This window comes from Metarhizium robertsii (genome assembly GCF_000187425.2).
Source record: "Metarhizium robertsii ARSEF 23 chromosome Unknown MAA_Scf_3, whole genome shotgun sequence".
Classification (NCBI taxonomy): domain Eukaryota; kingdom Fungi; phylum Ascomycota; class Sordariomycetes; order Hypocreales; family Clavicipitaceae; genus Metarhizium; species Metarhizium robertsii.
Window position 1 is genome coordinate 2199172 of NW_011942171.1, and position 21461 is coordinate 2220632.

At 52.0% G+C, this 21461-nt stretch overlaps 7 protein-coding genes across 7 annotated transcripts; 5 read left to right on the top strand and 2 right to left on the bottom strand.

The window, feature by feature from the left end:
- Positions 1 to 2765: 2765 nt before the first annotated feature.
- MAA_03734 (sulfate adenylyltransferase) lies at positions 2766 to 4807 on the top strand (the record flags this gene model as incomplete). Its single annotated transcript, XM_007821732.1, has 5 exons — positions 2766 to 2934; positions 3059 to 3086; positions 3150 to 3332; positions 3398 to 3546; positions 3612 to 4807. The coding sequence occupies 5 exons, from the start codon at positions 2766 to 2768 to the stop codon at positions 4805 to 4807; spliced, it is 1725 nt and encodes a 574-aa protein (XP_007819923.1).
- Positions 4808 to 6780: 1973 nt separating this feature from the next.
- MAA_03733 (uncharacterized protein) lies at positions 6781 to 9399 on the top strand (the record flags this gene model as incomplete). Its single annotated transcript, XM_007821731.1, has 1 exon — positions 6781 to 9399. The coding sequence occupies one exon, from the start codon at positions 6781 to 6783 to the stop codon at positions 9397 to 9399; it is 2619 nt and encodes an 872-aa protein (XP_007819922.1).
- Positions 9400 to 10171: 772 nt separating this feature from the next.
- Positions 10172 to 11352, top strand: MAA_03732 (dioxygenase; the record flags this gene model as incomplete). Its single annotated transcript, XM_007821730.2, has 3 exons — positions 10172 to 10405; positions 10535 to 11016; positions 11082 to 11352. 3 exons carry the CDS (start codon positions 10172 to 10174, stop codon positions 11350 to 11352), a joined length of 987 nt encoding a protein of 328 aa, XP_007819921.2.
- Positions 11353 to 11364: 12 nt separating this feature from the next.
- On the bottom strand, positions 11365 to 12864 carry MAA_03731 (tRNA(Ser) Um(44) 2'-O-methyltransferase; the record flags this gene model as incomplete). Its single annotated transcript, XM_007821729.1, has 1 exon — positions 11365 to 12864. One exon carries the CDS (start codon positions 12862 to 12864, stop codon positions 11365 to 11367), a length of 1500 nt encoding a protein of 499 aa, XP_007819920.1.
- A 2127-nt stretch (positions 12865 to 14991) lies between these two features.
- MAA_03730 (anaphase-promoting complex subunit Apc5) lies at positions 14992 to 15790 on the top strand (the record flags this gene model as incomplete). Its single annotated transcript, XM_007821728.1, has 4 exons — positions 14992 to 15019; positions 15242 to 15316; positions 15470 to 15562; positions 15642 to 15790. 4 exons carry the CDS (start codon positions 14992 to 14994, stop codon positions 15788 to 15790), a joined length of 345 nt encoding a protein of 114 aa, XP_007819919.1.
- Positions 15791 to 16561: 771 nt separating this feature from the next.
- MAA_03729 (N-glycosylation protein EOS1) lies at positions 16562 to 17721 on the bottom strand (the record flags this gene model as incomplete). Its single annotated transcript, XM_007821727.2, has 4 exons — positions 16562 to 16804; positions 16876 to 17023; positions 17092 to 17147; positions 17221 to 17721. 4 exons carry the CDS (start codon positions 17719 to 17721, stop codon positions 16562 to 16564), a joined length of 948 nt encoding a protein of 315 aa, XP_007819918.2.
- Positions 17722 to 20301: 2580 nt separating this feature from the next.
- MAA_03728 (uncharacterized protein) lies at positions 20302 to 21179 on the top strand (the record flags this gene model as incomplete). Its single annotated transcript, XM_007821726.2, has 2 exons — positions 20302 to 20325; positions 20430 to 21179. The coding sequence occupies 2 exons, from the start codon at positions 20302 to 20304 to the stop codon at positions 21177 to 21179; spliced, it is 774 nt and encodes a 257-aa protein (XP_007819917.2).
- Positions 21180 to 21461: the final 282 nt, after the last annotated feature.

Here is a 21461-nt window from a genome sequence, read left to right on the forward strand (position 1 = left end):
CATGTCTAATACTTCATATACGTCTCTCTTTTTGCAGTCATCATTGTGGCGCGCTTGATTCGGAGCTATGGTCGCCATTAAAAGCAAACACAGCCGGGTCGTCGCGCAAACCTGCCACTCATTGGTTCAGGTCCAATTTGACGTCAGGTTCGATCGGGCTTGTGAAGAGAGTAGCTCCTATCACTGGCCCGGGGGTATGTTTTGTGAACAAGTTATGTAAAGCTGCCGCTCCCGGAAGTCTTGCATGTTCTATGTCCTGCCGAGTTGTTTCAAGTTTATTGAGTCTTCTGTGAGGTCGCTGCAAATGCGATGACTTATCAGTTGCATCCTTGATCAATTCTTCTCTGCCCTTGTGCGGCTGTTACAACTCATGGCTTCCCAGAAGATGTAACATGATTGTTGTAGATGGTGAAGCGCGGTGAAAGAGTTAGCTGAAAGTATGGTTCGATTAGTCGGGTACCCATGAGAAAGGCTGCCTCGGTAGGTGAGATGTGCTTAGCTCTGGCTCAATAACTGATCTATGTGAGATCATTTTTCATATTATCATATTTTCCAATTACCCTTGTAGTGTCTGGCCGCAGTTAAATGCTTGGCTTAGGAGAACCGTGAGTTGTAACAAGCAACTACGGTTTAATTTATATAGGGCTGAAGATTTATATTAAAACGTCTAGTGAATGTCCACATTCGCCGGGATGTCCATTGGCTCCAGCCTTTATTATTCTGAAAATACTCCGTACCCACGTACTCGATTTAGCATACAGGGTAGCTTAGTCTGGAAGCATGCGAATACATAAACATTGAGAGTAGAATACTGTTGCAGGTGGTTCTGGGTGGAAATCAATGGGTCAAATGACTATACTGGTAGTCTTACTCGCGGCTCGTAAGATATAATGTGTGAAATTGGTCAGGTATTGGAATCAGGTGAATGGTGCATCCAACAGCATCAATTGGTTTGCTTTCCCCTGCGCATCTCCAGGTTAATGTTGTCACTAAGATGAAATGTACAGCTAAGCCATGAGCGCGATACTACCTGAACACGTAAATTTGCAAGACGCCAAGTGCCTGACAGGCAGTCGTGTAATGTTTGAGCATCCCCAACTTGCTAGCGAATCTGCATTGCTGACAAACTAATTGTCCAGAGAGATACAAACGACATACAGCTAGACAGACAAAGACATGGAGATATATGAAACATGCTTATTAGTATCAATGATCGAAAGGCGAGTGTATGCGAATATGACTTCCATGATTGGCCGCGTTTTGCAGCATCTCACTGTGGGGAGATCGCATCATGCATCATCTGGGGCCCCGATGGGCCGAAAGGGTAGGGACAGCTCGTGGCAGATTCAGCGCCACATTTGTAGTCGAGGGCTACATCGCGGTAATAGGAGGCGGGAAGAAAACATCGGACTCTTTAAGTAGGTAGTTCAAAATCGCCGATGACTCCGTGTCGTGGCATAAGTGTGCATAATTTTTTAGGTAAGTCGCGCATTTCATCCGGCCGTTGGTGGAGAGATGGCGGAGATGCTTGTGGCCGACGATCCGACCTCCGGCACGTCGCACCAAGCGGAACAGCAAACTCCACCAACCTTTGGCCAGAGCATGGCTGACCAAAGTAAGTCAAGAAAATCTCATATGGATGTAGTAAAGTGTGGCTATGGGTAATAAGCAGTTTAAAAGGTTTTTCGAGGACCTGATTGTAACCCGCGCGGACATAGACGCAGCGGCTCAAGTCGGTCGGGTAGAGAGCGGGAGTCGGTCGGTCGACCGTGTCGGAAGGAGACCCAGAAATAAGGTGTGATCAGACCTTGCCCGATTAAGAAACAGGGCATGAAAGTGTACAAGTCGCAAACCGCATTCTCCGGACGTCCCTTCCAGGCGCAATCTTGTCCCGTTGTTCCTTCTGCAGCAGGTATTATTATTACGCGAAGAGTTGACTCGAGCGTCCAATGCTGAACTTGAGACGAGGGTGAACAAAAAAAAGCCATGCTCTGCGAAGAACTGTCAAATGGCACATTTCCGCCCAATAATTATGACATCCCTGGCGGCTCGTCATGTGTGTTCAGCACATGCAATGATTGAGTAACGTGGGCGAGCGAGCACGTCATCGTCAGGGACCGGCCCCGAAAAAAATATCTCTTCCCACCCTCTTTTGCGCCTGCCAGCGGAAGGAAGGTGATGGCCACGCTGGCAGCTGCGAGTGAGTCTTGGACATGTTGGAAGCAGTACATCACGACGGCGGGGAAACACGGATTCTTGGAGATGCATTGTTCCCGACGTTTGCAAGTCTGACAGGTGTCGCAGTGCATGTGTGTTTCAATCTCTGGCTTCCGCTCCTCAATGCCTCCCGACTTCCAGAAATTCACTCTGTGTAACTGCAACTAACTCGACTGCAGTCAGAAATCGGCGTGGCGCAATACTCAAGCACTTAGAAATCAGGGCCCCTCTTCTACATGAGACGCATTCCGAATTTCTGCTCTCTCATTCGATGCCCCAGACACCAAGCCGCTCGTCTTTTACCATTTCCACGGATCCCCCACCATTGCGTGATCGTACATGTGGGCCTGGGCTTTAACTTGTAGACAATAATAGCTCCGAACCCGGGTTGGATACTGAAGTATTAACTTCAGGCTCCTCGCTCGGTTTGCTCGTCTTGCGACTGACCGAAATCTTCTTCTTCCATCCCTCGTTGTCTGTCTGCTTCTGCATGTACGTCTCAATTGGAACATTTCTGTAGCGTTTGCAGTTCAAGACATTAGAAGAAAATGGCAAACACTCCTCATGGTGGCGTCCTCAAGGACTTGTTTGCTCGCGATCTGCCCCGCCAGGCCGAGTTGCGCGATGAAGCAGAGAAATATCCCGCCATCGTCTTGTCAGATCGTCATCTCTGCGATCTTGAGCTGATCCTCAACGGCGGCTTCTCTCCCCTAGAAGGTAAGTCTCTGGAAGGGCCAGGAGGATACTAGGCTACTACGAGGCCAGCAACTGGCTGCTTTTCATCTTTGCGACACCTTGCGCCGAAAGGGAAAAGGGCACTAACCTTACTGTATTAACATAGGTTTCATGACCGAAAAGGACTACAATGGGTAAGACTTGAAATGGCAATCATAGGACGAGTCTTGAGCGTAGGCTGACGTTTTCTTTTATAGAGTAGTTGAGAACAACCGTCTTGCCGACGGCGCTCTTTTCAGCATGCCCATCACCCTCGATGTTAGCCAGAAACAGATTGACGACCTGGGTATCAAGACTGGCGCTAAGCTGACATTGCGTGATTCCCGCGACGACCATAACGTGGCCATCCTAACTGTTGAGGATGTTTACCGACCAGACAAGTACGTTGCACCTTGTGTGGCGTTGGCCCGATCTCTCATCAAATGTACTAATTCGAAATGCTTAGGGTCAAGGAGGCCAAAGAGGTCTTTGGCAGCGACGATGACACCCACCCTGGTATCAAGCACCTGTTCAGTGTTGCCAAAGAGTTCTACGTTGGCGGCAAGCTTGAAGCTGTCGCTCGCTTAGAGCACTACGATTTCCTCGACCTTCGCTGTAAGTCTAAAAAAAAATCCACTGCTCGCCATACTGTCTGGACATAAGCTAACTGACTGAACAAGTCACTCCTGCCGAACTCCGATCCCACTTCAACAAGCTCGGCTGGCAAAAGGTTGTTGCTTTCCAGACCCGAAACCCAATGCATCGTGCTCATCGCGAGTTGACGGTCCGCGCTGCTCGCTCTCAGCAGGCCAACGTTCTCATCCACCCCGTCGTTGGTATGACCAAGCCTGGTGACATCGACCACTTCACACGTGTTCGAGTTTACAAGGCTCTGCTGCCCAGATACCCCAATGGCATGGCTGCTCTGGCTCTTCTTCCTTTGGCAATGCGTATGGGTGGACCTCGTGAGGCCTTGTGGCACGCTGTGATCCGAAAGAATCACGGTGCAACTCACTTCATTGTCGGCCGTGACCACGCTGGTCCCGGCAAGAACAAGAACGGCAAGGACCACTATGGCCCTTATGATGCACAGAAGCTTGTCCAGCAGTACCAGGAGGAGCTTGGCATCAAGATGGTCGAGTTCCAGGAGATGATCTACATCCCCGACAAGGAAGAGTACATGCCCGCCAACGAGATCCCCGAGGGCACTCGCACCATGAACATTTCCGGAACTGAGCTGCGAAACAGACTCAGAACCGGCAAGGAGATCCCTGAGTGGTTCTCGTACCCCGAGGTTGTCAAGGTTCTCCGAGAGCAGAACCCATTGCCACGAGAGAAGGGCTTCACTGTATTCTTGACTGGATATCAGAACAGTGGCAAGGACCAAGTTGCTCGTGCCCTACAGACTACTTTGAACCAGGGTGGTGGACGGCCAGTCTCTATGCTGCTTGGCGAGACGGTCCGATCGGAACTCTCCCCAGAACTGGGCTTCAGTCGACAGGACCGAGACCTCAACATCTCTCGAATTGCCTTTGTTGCTTCTGAGCTAACCAAGGCTGGCGCTGCTGTGATTGCTGCCCCCATTGCTCCTTTTGACCAGGCTCGTACTCAGGCTCGCGAGCTCATCGAGAAATCTGGTCCCTTCTTCTTGGTCCACGTGGCCACTCCCTTGGAGTACGCCGAGAAGACTGACAGACGCGGCATTTACAAGCGTGCTCGTGCTGGCGAGATCAAGGGCTTCACAGGCGTTGACGACCCTTACGAGGTTCCTTCCAAGCCCGATCTCACGGTGGACTTGGAGACACAGAACGTTCGATCGATTGTGCATGAGATCATCTTGTTATTGGAAAGTCGCGGGTTGCTGGACCAAGTGTAAGACTGATTCCGAAGCAGAAGTAAGACGACAAATGATGAAACAGGGATACTCTGCGTACGTGACTTGACGCGGGTTGGGAGGAGACGGGAGTGACATATGGCTATGGCGTTTGGGACTGTGCGGGTGTTGCGTCGTGAAATTGCTACGAGACTGGGAAGAGATATTGCAAAAACAAAAACAAAAAAAATATGAAGACCAGAACGTAGTTGGCAGCACTTGAGCACGGTGTTGGAAGGATGGACCGGGCATCTGAGTGCATCTAGATGCCTCGAGATAGAATTTTGCGTTCAAAATAGAGCAAAGACAAGATGAAGGTACTTGACTACCTACCTAAGGTACTCTGTGGAAGCTGCGGCGCGGACGGTGAGAGAGCGATGCGATGCGATGGCTGCAGAGTTGGGCGACGATTTGGAGGCTGGGCGCTTAAAACCCTGCATGAATGAATGGAGGTGCAGCGAGGTGGGCATTTGGCGCCCGTCGAGCAACTCCAGATGAATTGGAGAAGGGATGCGAATTCCTGCTTGTCATGCATGCGTTGCTTGTATCGGGCATGCATGGGCGGCTTACGCGGTGATGGAGATGCCGATTGGGGGGGAGATGTGTTCAGGCAAGGTTTTAGTCAACAGTTGCAGGCACATGATGGCGGATGGTGGTGATGCGATGACGAGGCAAGACGTGTTGGATGAGTCGGCCTGGGAGATGGTCTGGTTCGCGGCGCAAACACGTGGCTGCGAGCACTTGAGTACTCTTGGTGGTGACTGGGTGAGAGCCGTTGAGAGAAGAAGAATTGCTTTGGGCGTCGATGCTGCCTGCAGCCCAAACAAAGCTCAAGCGGCCAAGCTCGGTGAATTGCTCGGCGAGCTCATGGACTCTTTTTGCTAGGTGCGCTTATACCCCTAGTGTTTACTTACCATAAAATATACGGTGATATACTGTAATATAGAATAAAAAAATATTTACTTAAGTACTTAAGTATGTATTAAGAAGTATGTATGCACTTAATATATTTATTTAGGCAAAGCATTCTTGTGGGACGGCAGCTGCGCACCTAGCAAAGAGAGTCCATGAGCTCGCCGAGCAATTCACCCAGCTGGAGCCCCAACTCAAGCTCGCCCCATGCGGGTGCTCGCTGGAAACCAGAGGGGCATGTGCTGTCGTGACAGACGAGACGTCTGGGAGGATTGATGAGCTGGTCGTGGTCCTTATGTTTCAATGTTGGGAAATGTTGGACGCCACCCGCAAGCCTGGAGTCCCAGTTTTTTTATTTTCTGAAGGCTGGCTATCTTGTGAATGGACCAAAGAGAAAGGATGGCGAGACGGGACCCTGAGAAGCCGCTCCATAGCAGCGGCTACACCCTTGGGTGGTGGTGCAGCTGGTGGTGCAGGGTCTGGGCCTTGTGCCTTGTAACTGGCCAACAGCTCAAGTGAATATGAACCGGCAGCCTGGTGGACTGACTGACGCCTCGAGTGCTTCAAGCATTGAACTTTGGCATCCCCGAGCTGCTCTCCTGCTCCTGCTCGATGCATTTTTGCCGCTCGTCCATGTTGATTCTCCTCCTCCACCTCGCATCACCGTCTTCACAGCCATCCTTTACCTCCTTCCTTAGCATCTTCCGCAGCATCTATTATTATCCACATTTCTCGTCTGCCGTTTCCAAGACAGCCTCCCCCACTCCCGGAATTCAGAGCTGCAAGCACACCGCATCCTCATGGGCACCCAGTCCCGCATAGTCCCGCACCCAGTTACTTACCTCCCACACTGAGTGAAGTCATCGGTGCCTGAACCTGACGAAATCCACCAGACCCGACTCGACATTTTTCACCTTCTTTTCTCCCTTCATTCAAAACAGCGAGACAGCGACTGCAAACGAATCCTCGACTCCAACCTCGGAACCAGCAAGCTCGGACATAAATTTGTCGCCCACTGCTGTCGTCACCCAGCCGCTTGGCCGCTTCGGCCCCAATGCTGAAGCATGCCTTCAAAGGAACGTGACGCCGACGTCGACTCCGTCGCCGACGAAGGCCATCGCGATAAGACCCGACGCTCCAAGTCGGAACGAAGTAAAACAGATCGAGACAAGGACAGAGACAAGGACCGTGAACGCCGCCACCGATCTTCCAAGTCCTCGACTTCGCGCAGTAAGCTTGGCACAGATGGCAGTGAGGCCTCCACCAGGCGACATCGCAAGAAGGATCGCGACAGAGATCGCGAGAGAGACAAGGACGGGGATGGGCCTCGCGAGAGAAATGGCTCTACCAGTGACATAACCGCAGATGCAATCAGCATATCCCTCGATAAGCCACGCATCTCTATGCCTTACCCGAGCTTCAGCAAGGCCCACAGCAAAGAAGCTGTCATGAGCCGCGACGACTTGGGTGAGCCACGAAAGTCGCACCTCTCCAACCCCCCAACCCCTGAACCTACCGACGTTGGCGACGAAGAACGGAGATCAAGGTCTGCTGAACTGGACAGAGCAGCATCAACCTCCAAAAGGGGCTCCAGACCGCCTACCCCACCCGAGACCGATGTCTCTGCAGACAGGAGGAAGAGCGGCGGTGATATCAAGGGCTCTGACGGTGGACGCCCCAAATCTACAGTTTCTGGCCTCTCCAGATCCGCATCCCATAACGATGATCGGTCCAAGCTGAGCAGAAAATCTGCTTCGTCCAGTCAAGCCACCTACATCAAATCACGCGAGCACAAATCACACGACAAACTTCGTTCATCTGGCTCTGTCAGGTCAAGTTCATCGCGGCATTCTGTGAGAAGATCCGACTCTACCAGGTCCAGCTCCAAGAGGGTCGAGTCTCGAGACGACGGATCCTCGCCGTCAAGCGTCCAAGATTCCTCCCCACGAACACCGACCCAGACAGCGAGATTTCCCTCCCACTTGTATGACGGCGGCAAGGACCCGTCTCCGCCCGACTTTGCAGACAATGAATCTGCTTTCCCGTCCAAGACGGCGACCCCAGCTTCCATGGCCGGACCACCGCCTCCACCTCCGCCGCCCCAAATTGATATTCACGACATCCCTCGAGTCGACTACCTGCTGCAAAATGGTGGTCTGCCCTACCCCGTCCCTCGACACTTTTTATCAGTTCTGCCTCTTCAGAATGGATCTCGAACATCGAACCCCCCCTTGACTGGATCGGACACGTTGTTTGCGCCGTTCCTCAACCTACTTGATCAATATTCCAACGTTTTGATGAAGCAGGGCTCTATTGCAGTTGCGACTGGCCATCGCTCCGTTGCCCGACGTCTGTTGGACAGGCTGGAAAATGTTTTCTCACGGGACTTGCCGCCTCACGGCTGCGCATGCGTCATGTGCGATCGATCTCATGAAATACACAAGGGCCTGACATGGGGTGACGTGCTGGAATGGGTCAGCGGGCGTATTGAACTTCCAGACTGGCCGCCGTTTGATCTTGCTGAGATTGGGACCAAAGCCGCTGAGATCTCCGCAGAAGTACCACCGCGACCTGCATCTCCCGTGAAAATGGACCCGGATATCGCAGAAGAATTCAGAGAACATTACCTTCGACAGTCGAAGAAGGTCAGGTCGGCTGTAGATAAGTGGCTAACTAACACGGGTGAAACTCCAGCACCACCTCCCCAGGATGTGGACGATGAGACTCTTACATTTGCCATTCTGACAAACATGGCCGCTGATGATCGGCCATTCTTCAATGCTCTGTTGTCCGGTTCACGAGAATTAAAGTCGTCGACTAGGGCTCCTACACCAGTTCACAGGCCACGGAACGACTTCATCGTAAAGTGCGGCTTGTCCCTCCAACGCCTGTATCGCCTACAGCAAGTCCCTCGAGATGCTGAATCCGCCAGCTACCTTGTCAAGAACCCACATACTCACGATTTGCTCGTCACTATTTCAAATATTAATAACGCCGAATGGGAGATTTTGACCTCTGGCCGATTTGACGGCTTCCTCTGGTCAGGAGCAGATGCAGACGACATGAATCCAGGCCTTGAATCTCGTGCTGAAACGCCCGCAAGCGGCTACTTTGGCTCCCGCTCCTCAATGAGTCCGCTGCCTAGAGGACCATCAGCCATGGGATCCAGGACTACAACCCCATTCTCGCCCTACTCTCGAGGCGCGACGCCTGCATCCTTTGTTAGCCTGGCATCGTCAGGCGTCCAGGGAAGTAGCAGACAGCCTGTATCGAATGACGAGGAAATGGAAATGGCAGCCATTGCTGAAATAGAACGGGAGATTTACGCAGGCATGGAAAGTTTAGAAGACGCGTTTGAGAAACTGCACCAAAAGGCAGAGATGGTACGAACAGCCCTGCGGCTGCGAGGAGCCGGCCTCATGCAGAACTTGCAGAGTCGTCGTCGCATCGATGTGCTGTCCACCCCTGGATCCGGCAATTCTCAGCACTCGGGATACGAACGGCCAGCCTGGGCCGCCGGCAGTGATGTCGAAGGCGCAAGTGACGATGATTGGGCCATGGACGACATTGACATCATGCCGGATGACTCTGCCAGCAACATCAGCAGCTCAAGACATCGACGGCCCAAGAGGCGCACCGAGCGTCGCACGCCCGCACCAATTGAAGAGGACGAGGAAGAATGATGATCTCGCATGCATTTACTCAATCCAAGTGGTCGAGTTTTGACGCCCACGTTTTTCGTTTGTTTCTAATTTTTCGAATATGGTGGCATTAGTAAATAAGTAATGGATGTTGCGGATGGCAATGTTTTACAGTTGTCGGATACCAAGTTTTTATTTTTCTTGTTTTGAGAACATACCAACGGGAAATGATGGATGATGTGTTGTTCAAGTCTGCATGAGGAATAGTCGCTATATTGTGTGTTTTGAGGACGGACAAGCATGGATATCAAATACTACAGAGAAGCTGCTGCATTTACCAGATTGGTGGAATTCTGAACTCGGTAGATAGTGTAAGGAGGTCGATCTTCCGCATAGGGTGCATGGTTTTGGCGTTGGCAGCATAATGATGTATCTTGTTTCGATCCCATTGACTTTTTTGAGTGCACTTGTCAGCCATGTTCCGTGTGGATGGTATTCAATGCCGCTGAGGCTGTTTCGGGACATTGGCGCCGACGATGACTCCCTGATTAGCAAGATTTGCAGGTGAGCCATCTCGAGTGTATGAATACAACCTACCCCGCCAAGAATGACACCAGGACGGCGGGGATAGTTGTATTATGTTGGTAAGATGGCAGACCGGGAAGGGGAGGCGGGATGAAAGGGTGCGGCCGAAAGGAGAATCTACAACAGGACAATCATGCCACTGGTCGCCTGGGCCGAATATATAAGAAGACGGGGTCCTGGAGTCCTGGAGTCGCACGGCCCGCACGATTTGACGAGGACATCGTACAGTATGGCACAACCTACGCTGCCAGGGCCCCTGTTGGACCTTACAACAGATAACATTACGCCCAATGTGGTGCGAATCAGTACGCAGAGCGGGAATGCGCGTGTGAATTACCTCATGGAGAGGCTGATTACGCACCTGCATGACTTTGCGAGGGAGACGAGGTTGAGCACGACGGAGTGGATGGCGGCGTTGGACTTTTTGGTGAGGTGTGGGCAAACGAGTAGCGATGTGAGGCATGTAAGTCTCGCTCTTTTCACTTGGCTCGGTATCAAAATAGATGGCATTTGTGAATTATTTCTCTTTTCTTCTCTCTTTTCTAGCTCTTTGTCATGTCGTGAAAAGGATGGGCCGTGCTGACAGTGGTAGGAATTCATCCTCCTTTCCGACGTACTCGCCTTATCGTTGCTGGTCGACTCTATCAACCATCCTAAACCGCCTGCTTCAACAGAGGGGTCTAACCTCGGTCCATTCCATACCCACGACGCACCAACCATTGACTCTGGCGGCTCCATGACATCTGATCCGAATGGCGAGCCCCTCCTTGTGCTTTGCACCGTTAGCGATACGGCGGGGAATCCTGTATCCGACGTCAAGGTGGACATTTGGGAGACTGATTCATCGGGCCAATATGATGTGCAGCACGACCACCGGGAGGGTCCCAGAGAGAGGTGCATCATTGTGAGCGACGCCAAGGGCAAGTTTTGGTTCAAGGCAGTCAGGCCCGTGAGTTATGCCATACCCGATGACGGGCCGGTTGGGCAGTTCCTGAAGCTGCTGAAACGGCATTGTTGGCGGCCGGCGCATATGCACTTCATGTTTGAAAAGGAGGGCTGGGATCATTTGATCACGTGAGTATTTCAACTTGCAACTGCCAGGAGGGCCGACGGCTCTTTGCTAATATGACTTATCCAAGGGCATTGTACATGCGTGGCGATCCGTATGAGATGAGCGACGCCGTGTTTGCTGTCAAGAGGAGCCTCATTGTTGATCTGGAGAAAGTTGATGCCGCCACGGCAGCCAAATATGGCGTGAAGGAGGGCACACTTCTCTTGAAGCACGATTTTGTGCTTGTCACACAAAAGGAAGCCGATGAGCTACGAGATCGCAATGCCATCCAAGCGCTTCGAGAGTTGGGCTTGAGTATGAAGCTGGTAGATCACTTGCCAGTTCCTGACCTAGACTAAGGGGGTAAAATGTCAGTGTGATCGTGGCCCCGCCTTGACTAGTTTCACTACATTTTCATAGTATCCCTCAACACCGCCGTACTTGTGTAGTATGGCGTGTATGTCTATGTCAGAAGCTGCCTTGATTCGGTGACGACCTAGGATTCCCGTATTCCTTGTGCTCGGGATGCGTAGCATTTCAGTTTCTGGTTGCCAGCCACAATCTTCTGCAATTTGGGACACCCAGTCAACCAGCGAGGCATATGTTGACTTTGGCTTCGACTTGTCCCTTGGTGGGGGCGGGCGGTATTTCTCCCCAGTCAGACTGTGGCTGCAGCAGGGGATCATGATGTAGGGACAGTTGGAGATTGTGCCGAGGATAGGCGTCCAAGGTGTCAGTTCGTCGGCGTGATTTGAGACGATGAATGTACCTGATTTGAAGACTCCATCGTGGATATGAGCAGAGTGTAATAGTTGAGAGGGATTGTCTCTGTCTCTGTGGGCGGGTATTATGCTGGGCAATAGAAGCTTTTCCTCAAGAGATTTCCCAGATGGTGACATGGCTGTTGGAGTTGTGTAGTTGGCCCATGATTTCCGCGCCCGCGCATCGAAACCCCAACCTTTATAACCCTCTTGTGTAAGGAGATACACGAGTAGACCATTTCCACACCCTATATCAACGAAACCAGGGAATTCTTTGCCCTTGTACATGTCTGCCCATAGCTCAATCAAGAAAGCAGCAATGCCAATATCTTCAAATACGTGTTTGCCAGGGTCGGTGCTCTCAGCCCAGGTGTCGACCAGTCGGCGCGAATATTTGCTCTTTAGTTGCGCATATCGATTTTGAAATCTTGCCTGGGGTATAACACGATCGTGATGGACCCTTTTGACGTAACCTTGCACGGCTCCTTCGCCATGTCTGTGAAGAATCTCAAGAAGATGAAAGGCAATTCGACCTAGTTTGGGATCCAAAAGGTCACTTGGCGAACCCCCTAGAAAATGAACCGATATTGTGCCTGAACGCGAACTAGTGCTCCACTGATGAAGGTGTGCAATTCCTCGGACCTGTGGGTGATAGAAGGGTAGATGCTCCATAGACACCACATGAGGAATATATAAGACCAAAGATGTGACGAGTGTTTCTGAATCATTCATGACATGGAAAGTGCAAGTTTGATTGAGGGGCTTGTCCCTTCTTTCGCTCCTGGGGATCAATCGTCGTACTAAAGTGCGCTTCAGGGGTATACGTGGGATGCTTCGAATGACGGGTTCGATCGTGTCAGGCACACCGTTGGAGATGTTTGTCGTAGTGACCTCGTCCATGTTTCCGTCGTCGTACAAGATATCTGCGCGAAATAGCCAAGTAGAATTGAGGTTTGGGTTGTGAACCATATTCATCATGATGCTAGAAAACAGCTCTGGCCCAAAAGTACAGCCATGGCTATAGTACGGCACCCATACGTCGGTCTCGGTGGTCGAGTCTTCGAAATAGGGCAACGCTGTTGAGGGCACCCCCTCAGGTTCAAATGGCATAATGAGCTGGCCGGCCGTCGACAGCCAAGTCTAGGAACAATCTTGCATATCAAATTCGTTTGCTTTTGTAAGGTGTCGCGGGAAGACGGTGGTGATTGAAACAATTTGGTGCCAGGTGTCCCAAACAGATGACGCGACACGGTGATACCATTCGCCCAACGCTCGAACGCTCGCAATTCTTTGGTCCAATACACAATGCGTACTATCACCCGCCCAGTTCGGCGGCAAGCATGCCCGATTTATTGACCAAGGCGGTCATAGGCGAGAAGCGTGAGGCATGTTAGAGATGCCAACACAACTGGTTGAAAAATCCGAAAAGCCAAATGACCGTTGCGCCGGCGGTGGAACAGCGAGTAGCCAGCGGGGCTGAAAGAATGCAATGGAGGGGCAGTGGAGGGGCAGCAGACACCAGAAACCCAGCCAGGACATGACAAACCTGAGAAACCCGAGAGGCCTCGAAGCAGGCTGAAAGCCTGGTGACTGCAGACTTGTGTCTTGATGGCTTCATAGCGCGAAATCAAAGATTGAGCTGATAGGCTCAGATGGCGGAATGACAGCTCCCCCCGCTGCCTCCCAGCCGGTGTCGCCCTCGCCGCTCGGGTTGCTCCTGCCATTCAATGTTCGGAACGCCGCTCCCAAGGTCGTTTAACACCAGCTGGGAACAAGGAGACAGTATTGGACCAAAAGGAGAGTCAATCTATGACGCAGTACGGAGTATACCAACCGCTATCTAGTACTACTAGTACACCCAGGTACCCGAGGTGCTGCGATATGCGAGTGCCCAGACGGAAGGTACCTACCGTCGACCCATGTCTGCCTCCAGAGTTCTTGTGGCGGCACTAGAGCGCGACGTGGAAGCTAGCGCTTGCTCACGTGAGTGAGACACATTTGCGCTCCAGTCTACGAATTTATTATGCTGCAAGGCTAGGAGAAAAGAGCAATTACACCAGATCTGTTGGGGCGAACAGCCAGAGGCTGCGGCGATGACACTTCATATTCACTTTTCTACCTATAGGCAGCCAGTGCTTGAAGAAATTTTCATAGGTTCCCGCCGGCATTCCCTTGGCTCGGCGGCACAGGTGGCGCGGTGACGCCGCACCTAAACACAGCCTGATGTCGATGACCTGCAGCAGCCAGACCGCCAAGCAATGATTGAGCCTCGCAACTCGCCTGCGGGCGTCTAGAAAAAAAAAATGACAAAGACGCACCGTCTTACTTTCAGTCCCATCTATTTCGCTGCCAGCCAGATGCCTGTCTCGCTCCTGCAATTTGCAATTTGCAGGAGCTGGTGGGTTGTCATCAATCTGAAAGAATCCAGGCATTTACAGGTCACTGGGCCTAATGGGCCTAATGAACCCTGTCGCGATTGGCTCATCACGCTTGAGCGCGCTTGACATGACCAGACGCTTCAATGTTGGCATCCACGTCACTTGAACACTGCCCTCAAGCTGAGACTTAAAGGCTGGCACACCGAGACACACGCTGCAGCTCTCAAGAGCACGAAGGCTATCAGTCATAAGTCGTCTGATAGCCGGATTGCCAGGCCCTTCTGCGACCTTCTGTGGCTGCGCACACCTCAAATCTAAGGCAGCAATTGCGCCTCATTCGCCCACCCGACCCTCGGTGGGGCACTTGGCCGCTACTCGCCGCCCGTTGTGCGCCAGTTGCAAGCTGCTCCCGTCTCTGTAGTATGCCACCTGCCGCCGTCTGCCCATAACCTACCACCGCCCGCCCACCACCTCTTGCCCACACATTCCGCAGCCCGCAGCCCAAGCCCCGTGCCCCTCGTCTTCTCGGCCTGCATCAAAAGGCTCCAGACAAGTCTTCTCCCATTTCCCGCCCCTCTTCCCATCACCACTAATCCGGCCTCTTGTCGCAAACGCTCTTGTCAGCCCTTTGCCTCTCGCCACGCACATTTAAACCTTTTCCCTCGCCAGAAGCACAATTCTCCTTCTCGGATTTTATTCTCCTCCCATCGCCTGCTGCTTCAACTTCGCCTTCAGGAACCTACAACCCGTTCAAACAAACTTCACACAGCGAGGCACCTCTATCTGCAGCCTTTCGCTGAAACACCCCGACTTCGTCAACAAACCCATTTCCCACAGTCACCCCTCAACGTCCGAGTTTATGTCCATCGAAAATCTTAAGACCTTTGGTAAGTTACACTCTGGCCTTGTCATGACCGCCCCTTACTCTCGTCATCACCGTCTTCTTGTTTTTTTTTCTCGTCCTTCGCCCATGTTTTCCCCTGTCGCCCACAAACCCGCTTTTTCATCGCGTCTTGCTCCTCTGCCAGCTGTAGGCCCCGCCATTTCTCCTGCCACGGCGCTCTGACTCGCAACTTTGAGTAATGATGCTAATTTCACGCAATTTTTAGACCCCTTCGCCGAAGCCGACGAAGATACAGGCGAGACCAAGCAGTCACAGAATTACATACATATACGTATTCAGCGTACGTCTTCCACGCTTGCCTCACCCGACTTGATGTTATACCCACGTTTTCACGCGGAGCGCCAATCTATGTCATAATCTTCCTCCATATGGCGTGACGGAGAGGAGGAGCAGCACATGCACCCTGAACGCACAGTTACTGACAAATATATAGAGCGTAATGGACGTAAGACTTTGACCACTGTGCAGGGTCTCCCGAAGAAGTTTGACCAGAAGAAGATTCTCAAGGTCATCAAGAAGAAATTTGGTACGTTGAAGGCTACTTTTAAACGCACCCATTATTAGCGACACCGGGCACAGACATGGTTACTAACAGCACTCTCCAGCCTGCAATGGCACTATCGTCAACGATACGGAAATGGGCGAGGTGATCCAGCTCCAGGGTGACCAGCGCAAAGATGTTCAGGAATTCCTCGTCGACAAGAAGGAGGGCCTTGAGCTAGACGCCAAGACCATCAAAGTCCACGGTTTCTAAGCTAGCAATGCGCCGTTGCCCTGTCAGCTGCTTGCTCATCACGAGGCATCCGCTGACGTAGAGGACGGTTTGGGACGAGAACGATCCCCCGCGTATTGCGCCTCTTTCCAGATGTATCGATAGCCAGGGGCTGAACTCGGCTCCAATCGAACTCGAGGACGACGGCCACCATCATCCACTGATGCGTGAGATTTTTTTTTTTTTGCTTCTTTTTGGTTGTTGGGTGAGGACCCTCGGCAAGAGCGAGTATTGGCCGCAGCGAAATGGAAAGCACAGCGAGCTGCCTTGCTCAACCCAGGGATATTAGTTCGGCTACGGGCCAAGTTGATGCGTGGCTTGTCAGTCACTCGCTAATTTGTTTATCAGGCAAGCCGGGCCGTAGTCTTGGGCAGAGTAGTGAAATGAGAGTTTTAAATTGCAAAAAAAAAAAAAAAAACTACCGAGCAAAAGTAAAGTGACTTCATGTTAGAGCGCGAGAGGAAATGATGGTATGAAAAGGGTTGGTGCTAATTCATGTGATGCGTGCTCCAAAATGCTGTGATGCGACTATGATACTGCCGTGCAACCGATTAATCATTCGACGCTCCGACGCTGGCCAAACAGAAGAAGAAATGGAGCCGTAGACACTACTAAGTAGACAATGGGGTATTTTTTGAGATTGAACGCCCGCCAAGCACATGCCATGGAACAATAGATTTCTCAGACACGAATTCATCCACCCTCTTGCTTCTTTGCTTCCCTCACCCCTTCTGTGCCCTCTCCGGGGTCAACTCAGAGCTCTGCTCGTTCAATAGACCCCTTGATTTGCACCAGCATACCATATCCATCATTCCATAACCTTTTGGCATGTCCAATGAACGGCATGGCAGGATAATCGAGTTGAAAGGAATGCATATGTACCAGCAGAGTTACCATGCTAATGTAACTTGCTATCGAGAAGACATTGATGGACGTTGACGTCTCCTTTCGTATATTGATCTTTTGGTGCGTGATGTGGTAGCACACTGTCAGCGTCTATCGTCAAACAAGGCGAGTCAGTAACAATCCATCCTAGGCGCGTTGGTATATATTCCCAAGTGACATACGGTTGCTATGCCGATCCAGCCCGGGAGCATGAGCCGGGGGTCTTCAAAGCCACCGGCACACGAGAGCACGGTCATGGTCAGATACGCATTGACGGCGTTGATTGTGAGCAGACGGACGATGGTCGCTTGGGGAGTGTAGTGGATGAGCCTGTTGGAGAGTTAGTTGGACTGCAGAGTCTGACTTGTCAATTTGTCGCGCGTTGGCATGTGACTGACCATCGTGACATGAGGCAGTCGGTAAAGAAGAAGGAGAGATATCCGCAGGCAAAGCACTACATGTAAAAGAGGACTGGTATTAGCGAACTGAGAATAATGCCGGCTCGAGGGGGGCCCCGGGTAACGAACCCATATTGTCGCCAGGGCGCCTTCTGTCAGGGCGAAGGGAACGGCATCGTCACCGCCGTTGCAGGGCGCGGTTGTGCAGGCTCGATTCGGGCGCACGACAAGAATTCGATCGGGGCCAGGGAGAAGTCGTAGAAGAAGCTGCAGGGCGCATGGTAGACCCCACCAAAGCGCGGGGAGAATAGAGCAGAGGCGGAGAGCAAAGAGCCACGGGTGCCAGGGAGGAGGGACGTTGAGGACGACGGCGACTCGAGGTTGGAGGAGAGACGGGTGGACGGGCGCAGGGGACGAAGACGAGGAGGACGGGTTGGAGCGGTGGTTGAGGTTGTGGGTGTGGCTATGGCCTCGTTTGTGGTTGGGGTTGGAGGAGTTGCCATGTGAAGCTCCGGCCGTAGCTATGGGGACGTGTGTAGATGTTGAAGATGTGGTGTTGGGCGGCGGGTGATCGGTGGGCGATGAGGATGCGGTGGACAACGCCCTGTGGTGAGGACGGGCCATCGCCATTGCACTCTCAGGCCATGGGGAGAAAGCAGTCGAGTTTTGGTCGAATCGGTCGGCAGTCACTGGATTGTGGTTGGCGCTGTGCTGAAGCTGGACCTTGCTGCTCGATTGTTGGCGGTGGAGGCGGCTCGACGGTGCGGGATGGAGGCACGGCGGAGAGCGGAGAATGGAGGTGTAGCTTGACTGCAAACAAGAAGCTGGCGAGCAGGCGAGTGTCACGACGGGAGGGGACAGGCCAGTGTTGTGCTATGTCCTGTGGCGGCGGGATGGGATCGATGGTTGGAGTCGTGCTCCAACGGCGATGTGGCAGAAGCAGAAGCAGAGGCCGACGCGGAGAGCGGCGGAGCTACCTCGATAGGTTGGTAGGTCGATAGGGGTCTTGGAGATGAGATATGAGATATGACAGAACGGATGCAGGCCAGGGTCTTGGGGTACTGCTGCCGCCTCTCTGGTTTAACACATGCATCCTTGACCTTGATCCCACTCCGTACTCCAAGTGTCATCTGTCATCTGGTCGGAGGGTGGTGGGTAAGGGGAGTCGAGCTTGGCAACGCCGACGAGATGAGAGCTGATGGCAATCCCAAAGAGTTGATCAATTGACTGGATGACTGTGGAGAAATGAAGCCCTGTGGATCATCCATGGCCTGGACGACGGGCTGATCCAAGCTCTCGGGAAATCCAACGTCATCTTATCAGAGGGGCGGCGTGGTACTCCGTTGTGTCCTCCTGCAAGAGGATACGTCAAATATGGCCTTCATATTCAGCACGAGCACTGCCTTCATTATTGTCTCGGATCTCGTTGCAGCAAACATATCAGAACCACCATGCGTCAGATTGGCACGGCATTTGAGTCCCGATTTCTGGACTGCGCCATTCCTGCAAGCCGTTATCTACGACAACGCGGTTTGCCCCTGTGCGAATCGCATGCCCTGCCGCTATTGGCAATCAAATCACCCTTCTATTCCCATGATATCAAGATACGAGCCCTCGTGCCTTCAACGCACGCTGGATGAGAATGCCAATCAGCTTTGCCGGCGAAGCAATCAATCTAGACATGAATGTGGCGCGCTGGGATTGCCTCTTACGTTACTAAGATGGAACAGAAGCCATGTTTGCTCCCTAGATCACTGGTCCAGCAGAATCCAGAGCAAGGAATCCGAGTCATTAGATGCCAGCGCCTTGTATGCAAGCCGCGTCTCATTCTGCGCTATTGGAGTCCGTCATTGCATAGGCATACACCTTGTTCGACATCCCCGTGTCTCTCAAGTCTTCAGCATCCCGCTGCGTTTCTCCAAGTTAGAACTCGTCTCCATGTCCTGGTGCTCTCAATCCTTCTGGACCCATGGTTAGAGCCATAGATGATTGGTGCTTGCTGAGGTAGCTATGGCCGCTATGCGTGGCTTCTTGATACATGACATGTAATACTGTCGAATATTTGCCATGTCAGCCACCGCAAGGTGTCAAGCTATTGGTGATGATCTTCACGGTGTCGTCGGTGGCTGGAGTTTTCCCGGCTTTTCAAGAGGACAATGGAGCTTCTACTACCGTAGCATCCGCACATTTTATACACTGTATCCGTCTTGTTTTCCTGCAATGCTAATCCAGAACCAAGCATAAGTCTTGTCCGCGATAGTAGTGGCTGCGAAGCTGTGAGAGTATGGTTTGAACTCGTGACGGCTGTCTCATACTCGGTGCAAGCGCATCTTACGTTTTAGTACCATGTCGTCGGTGTCTAGATTTGTAGAGCAATGCCAGGTCCGTCTTGATTGTCTCCATTGAAAGAGCCTCAATATTAGATCCGCCGATGTATAGATGCAACTTTGCCAGGAAGAGCGTGAAATCCTTGTATGTAGTCTCATACCCCTTTGGAGAATCGTCTCAGACACCTGCTGAAGCGAACTGGACCTGTGAATTTGACGTATTCCCTCTCCTTCAGAAATCATGAATCGCCTTTCCTGACCTCTCTGAGGCTTTTCGCCCTGTGGAGAAATTAATCTTCTACCGCATGGCAGCAAACAGGCCGCCACTGACGCATTTGCCCGGCTGAGGCTGAGAACCTCCTGACCTGAGTGGAACTCGTGACAAGCAACTTCGACCGTCATCATCGATACAGGGGAACCGTCTCGACATTTGCACATCTGCCGCTCGGCTTCTCCGAGAGCACAAAGTCCCACAACTGAGCGGGATCATGTCCGGACATCGACGCGTGGGCTTGCCTCGATGTTAGTAGCTAGAAGCAAGGTTCAGAGCCATTGAAATCAAGATATAAGCCATAAAGAAGTCATTGTCGTCCAGCGCAGTCCATTTTGAGTATGGGAAGAAAAGAAATATGTTACACCACAGACGGACCGCAGCACAACTGTGACACGCACGAAAGTTTGTCTATCCGACACCTTATTCTTCCCGAGGCCTTGTGGGGTTGTCATGCCAGCGACTCGTTATCCGGCATTGTTCAGTCGCGGAGTGATCTTGTACAGATTCATTCTCTTGAACGAGTCCTTCACCCTGCATGTTACCTTTCGGCTGAATCCGGTCCACCACCGTGTCACTTGTCACACGCGTGTTTTCACCAAGTCGAGGGATATGGCTTCACCAATGGTCACTGTTGTAAGTTGGAGAAGCCATGATCACTATTTCCCACACCCAATTTCTTGACGGGTTAGGTCTATCACGTGTGGAAGCATGTTCTTGGTGCTGACCAACGGTTGCAGGGAAGCCAGGAAATGACAGAAGTAGCTGCTGCAATTACAGCTATACGGCGAGACATTAGTGCTCTGCGCGCCGAGATCAGTGAAGGCCTTGAGAAAATATGCACTTCAACTTCGGGATTTGACAAGAGTCTCCTAGATATCGATGGGATCTTGATGAGAGACGTCAGTGCGCGGCTTGACTCCCTAGCGCTCGACATCATGACTACGAGAGTCGACATACAGGCTCTGGGGTTGGACATTGACCAGGCCCACGACCGTGTATGCACCACTCTCGACGATCATCGCAGTGGAATATTCAAGGCTGTACAAGACTCGCACAAGGCCACGTCTGGCAGGCTTGAGGATTTGTCAAGGGCTGTTGTCGACGTCAACAGTCGGACTAAACATGGGCTTCTTGAAACCGGACATGGCCTCGATGTGGACCACGATGCCTTTGTAACAAAGCTCGACAAGGTATCCGAGGATATCAATTTGACTGTTTGTAGAAAGATCGACAACGCAAACGGCCATATCAATAAACTCATTGTTGACACGAGGGACCACTTGCAAGGTCGGCTTGATGAGGTCCAGGAGGAGGTGGAAAGTTCGCGTCGCCGGACACACGAGAAATTGAACGATGTGCACGAGGCTCTTGCTGGCATCGTGAATACTACACGCGACAGACTTCTTCGAAAAGTTGAACAGGCTACGTCGTTGTTCAGCTCGATGCAGCCGTTGATGCGTGAGCTCAGGAGGAACCACAAAGGGTAGCTGGCAACTCTTGGCAAGGTTGATGTGCTGATTCAATTGGCATACTCACGCCAAGAACGGTGCTGAGATCGAAGGTGAGATGGTGTAGGCTGCATTCTATGCCCCAGGAGCTTGCGCTGATGTAGACAATTTTAGATTTTCACGATCCCGTTGGTCGTCCATCACCAGGTGACGGCAGCGGCACATCTCATACCAAGAGCGGCCCAGGGTCAGCACTACGCTTTCAGAATGATGATGATTCCATAGCATCAGTGGTAAAGGGGCTGTAAGGACTGTCGGGCA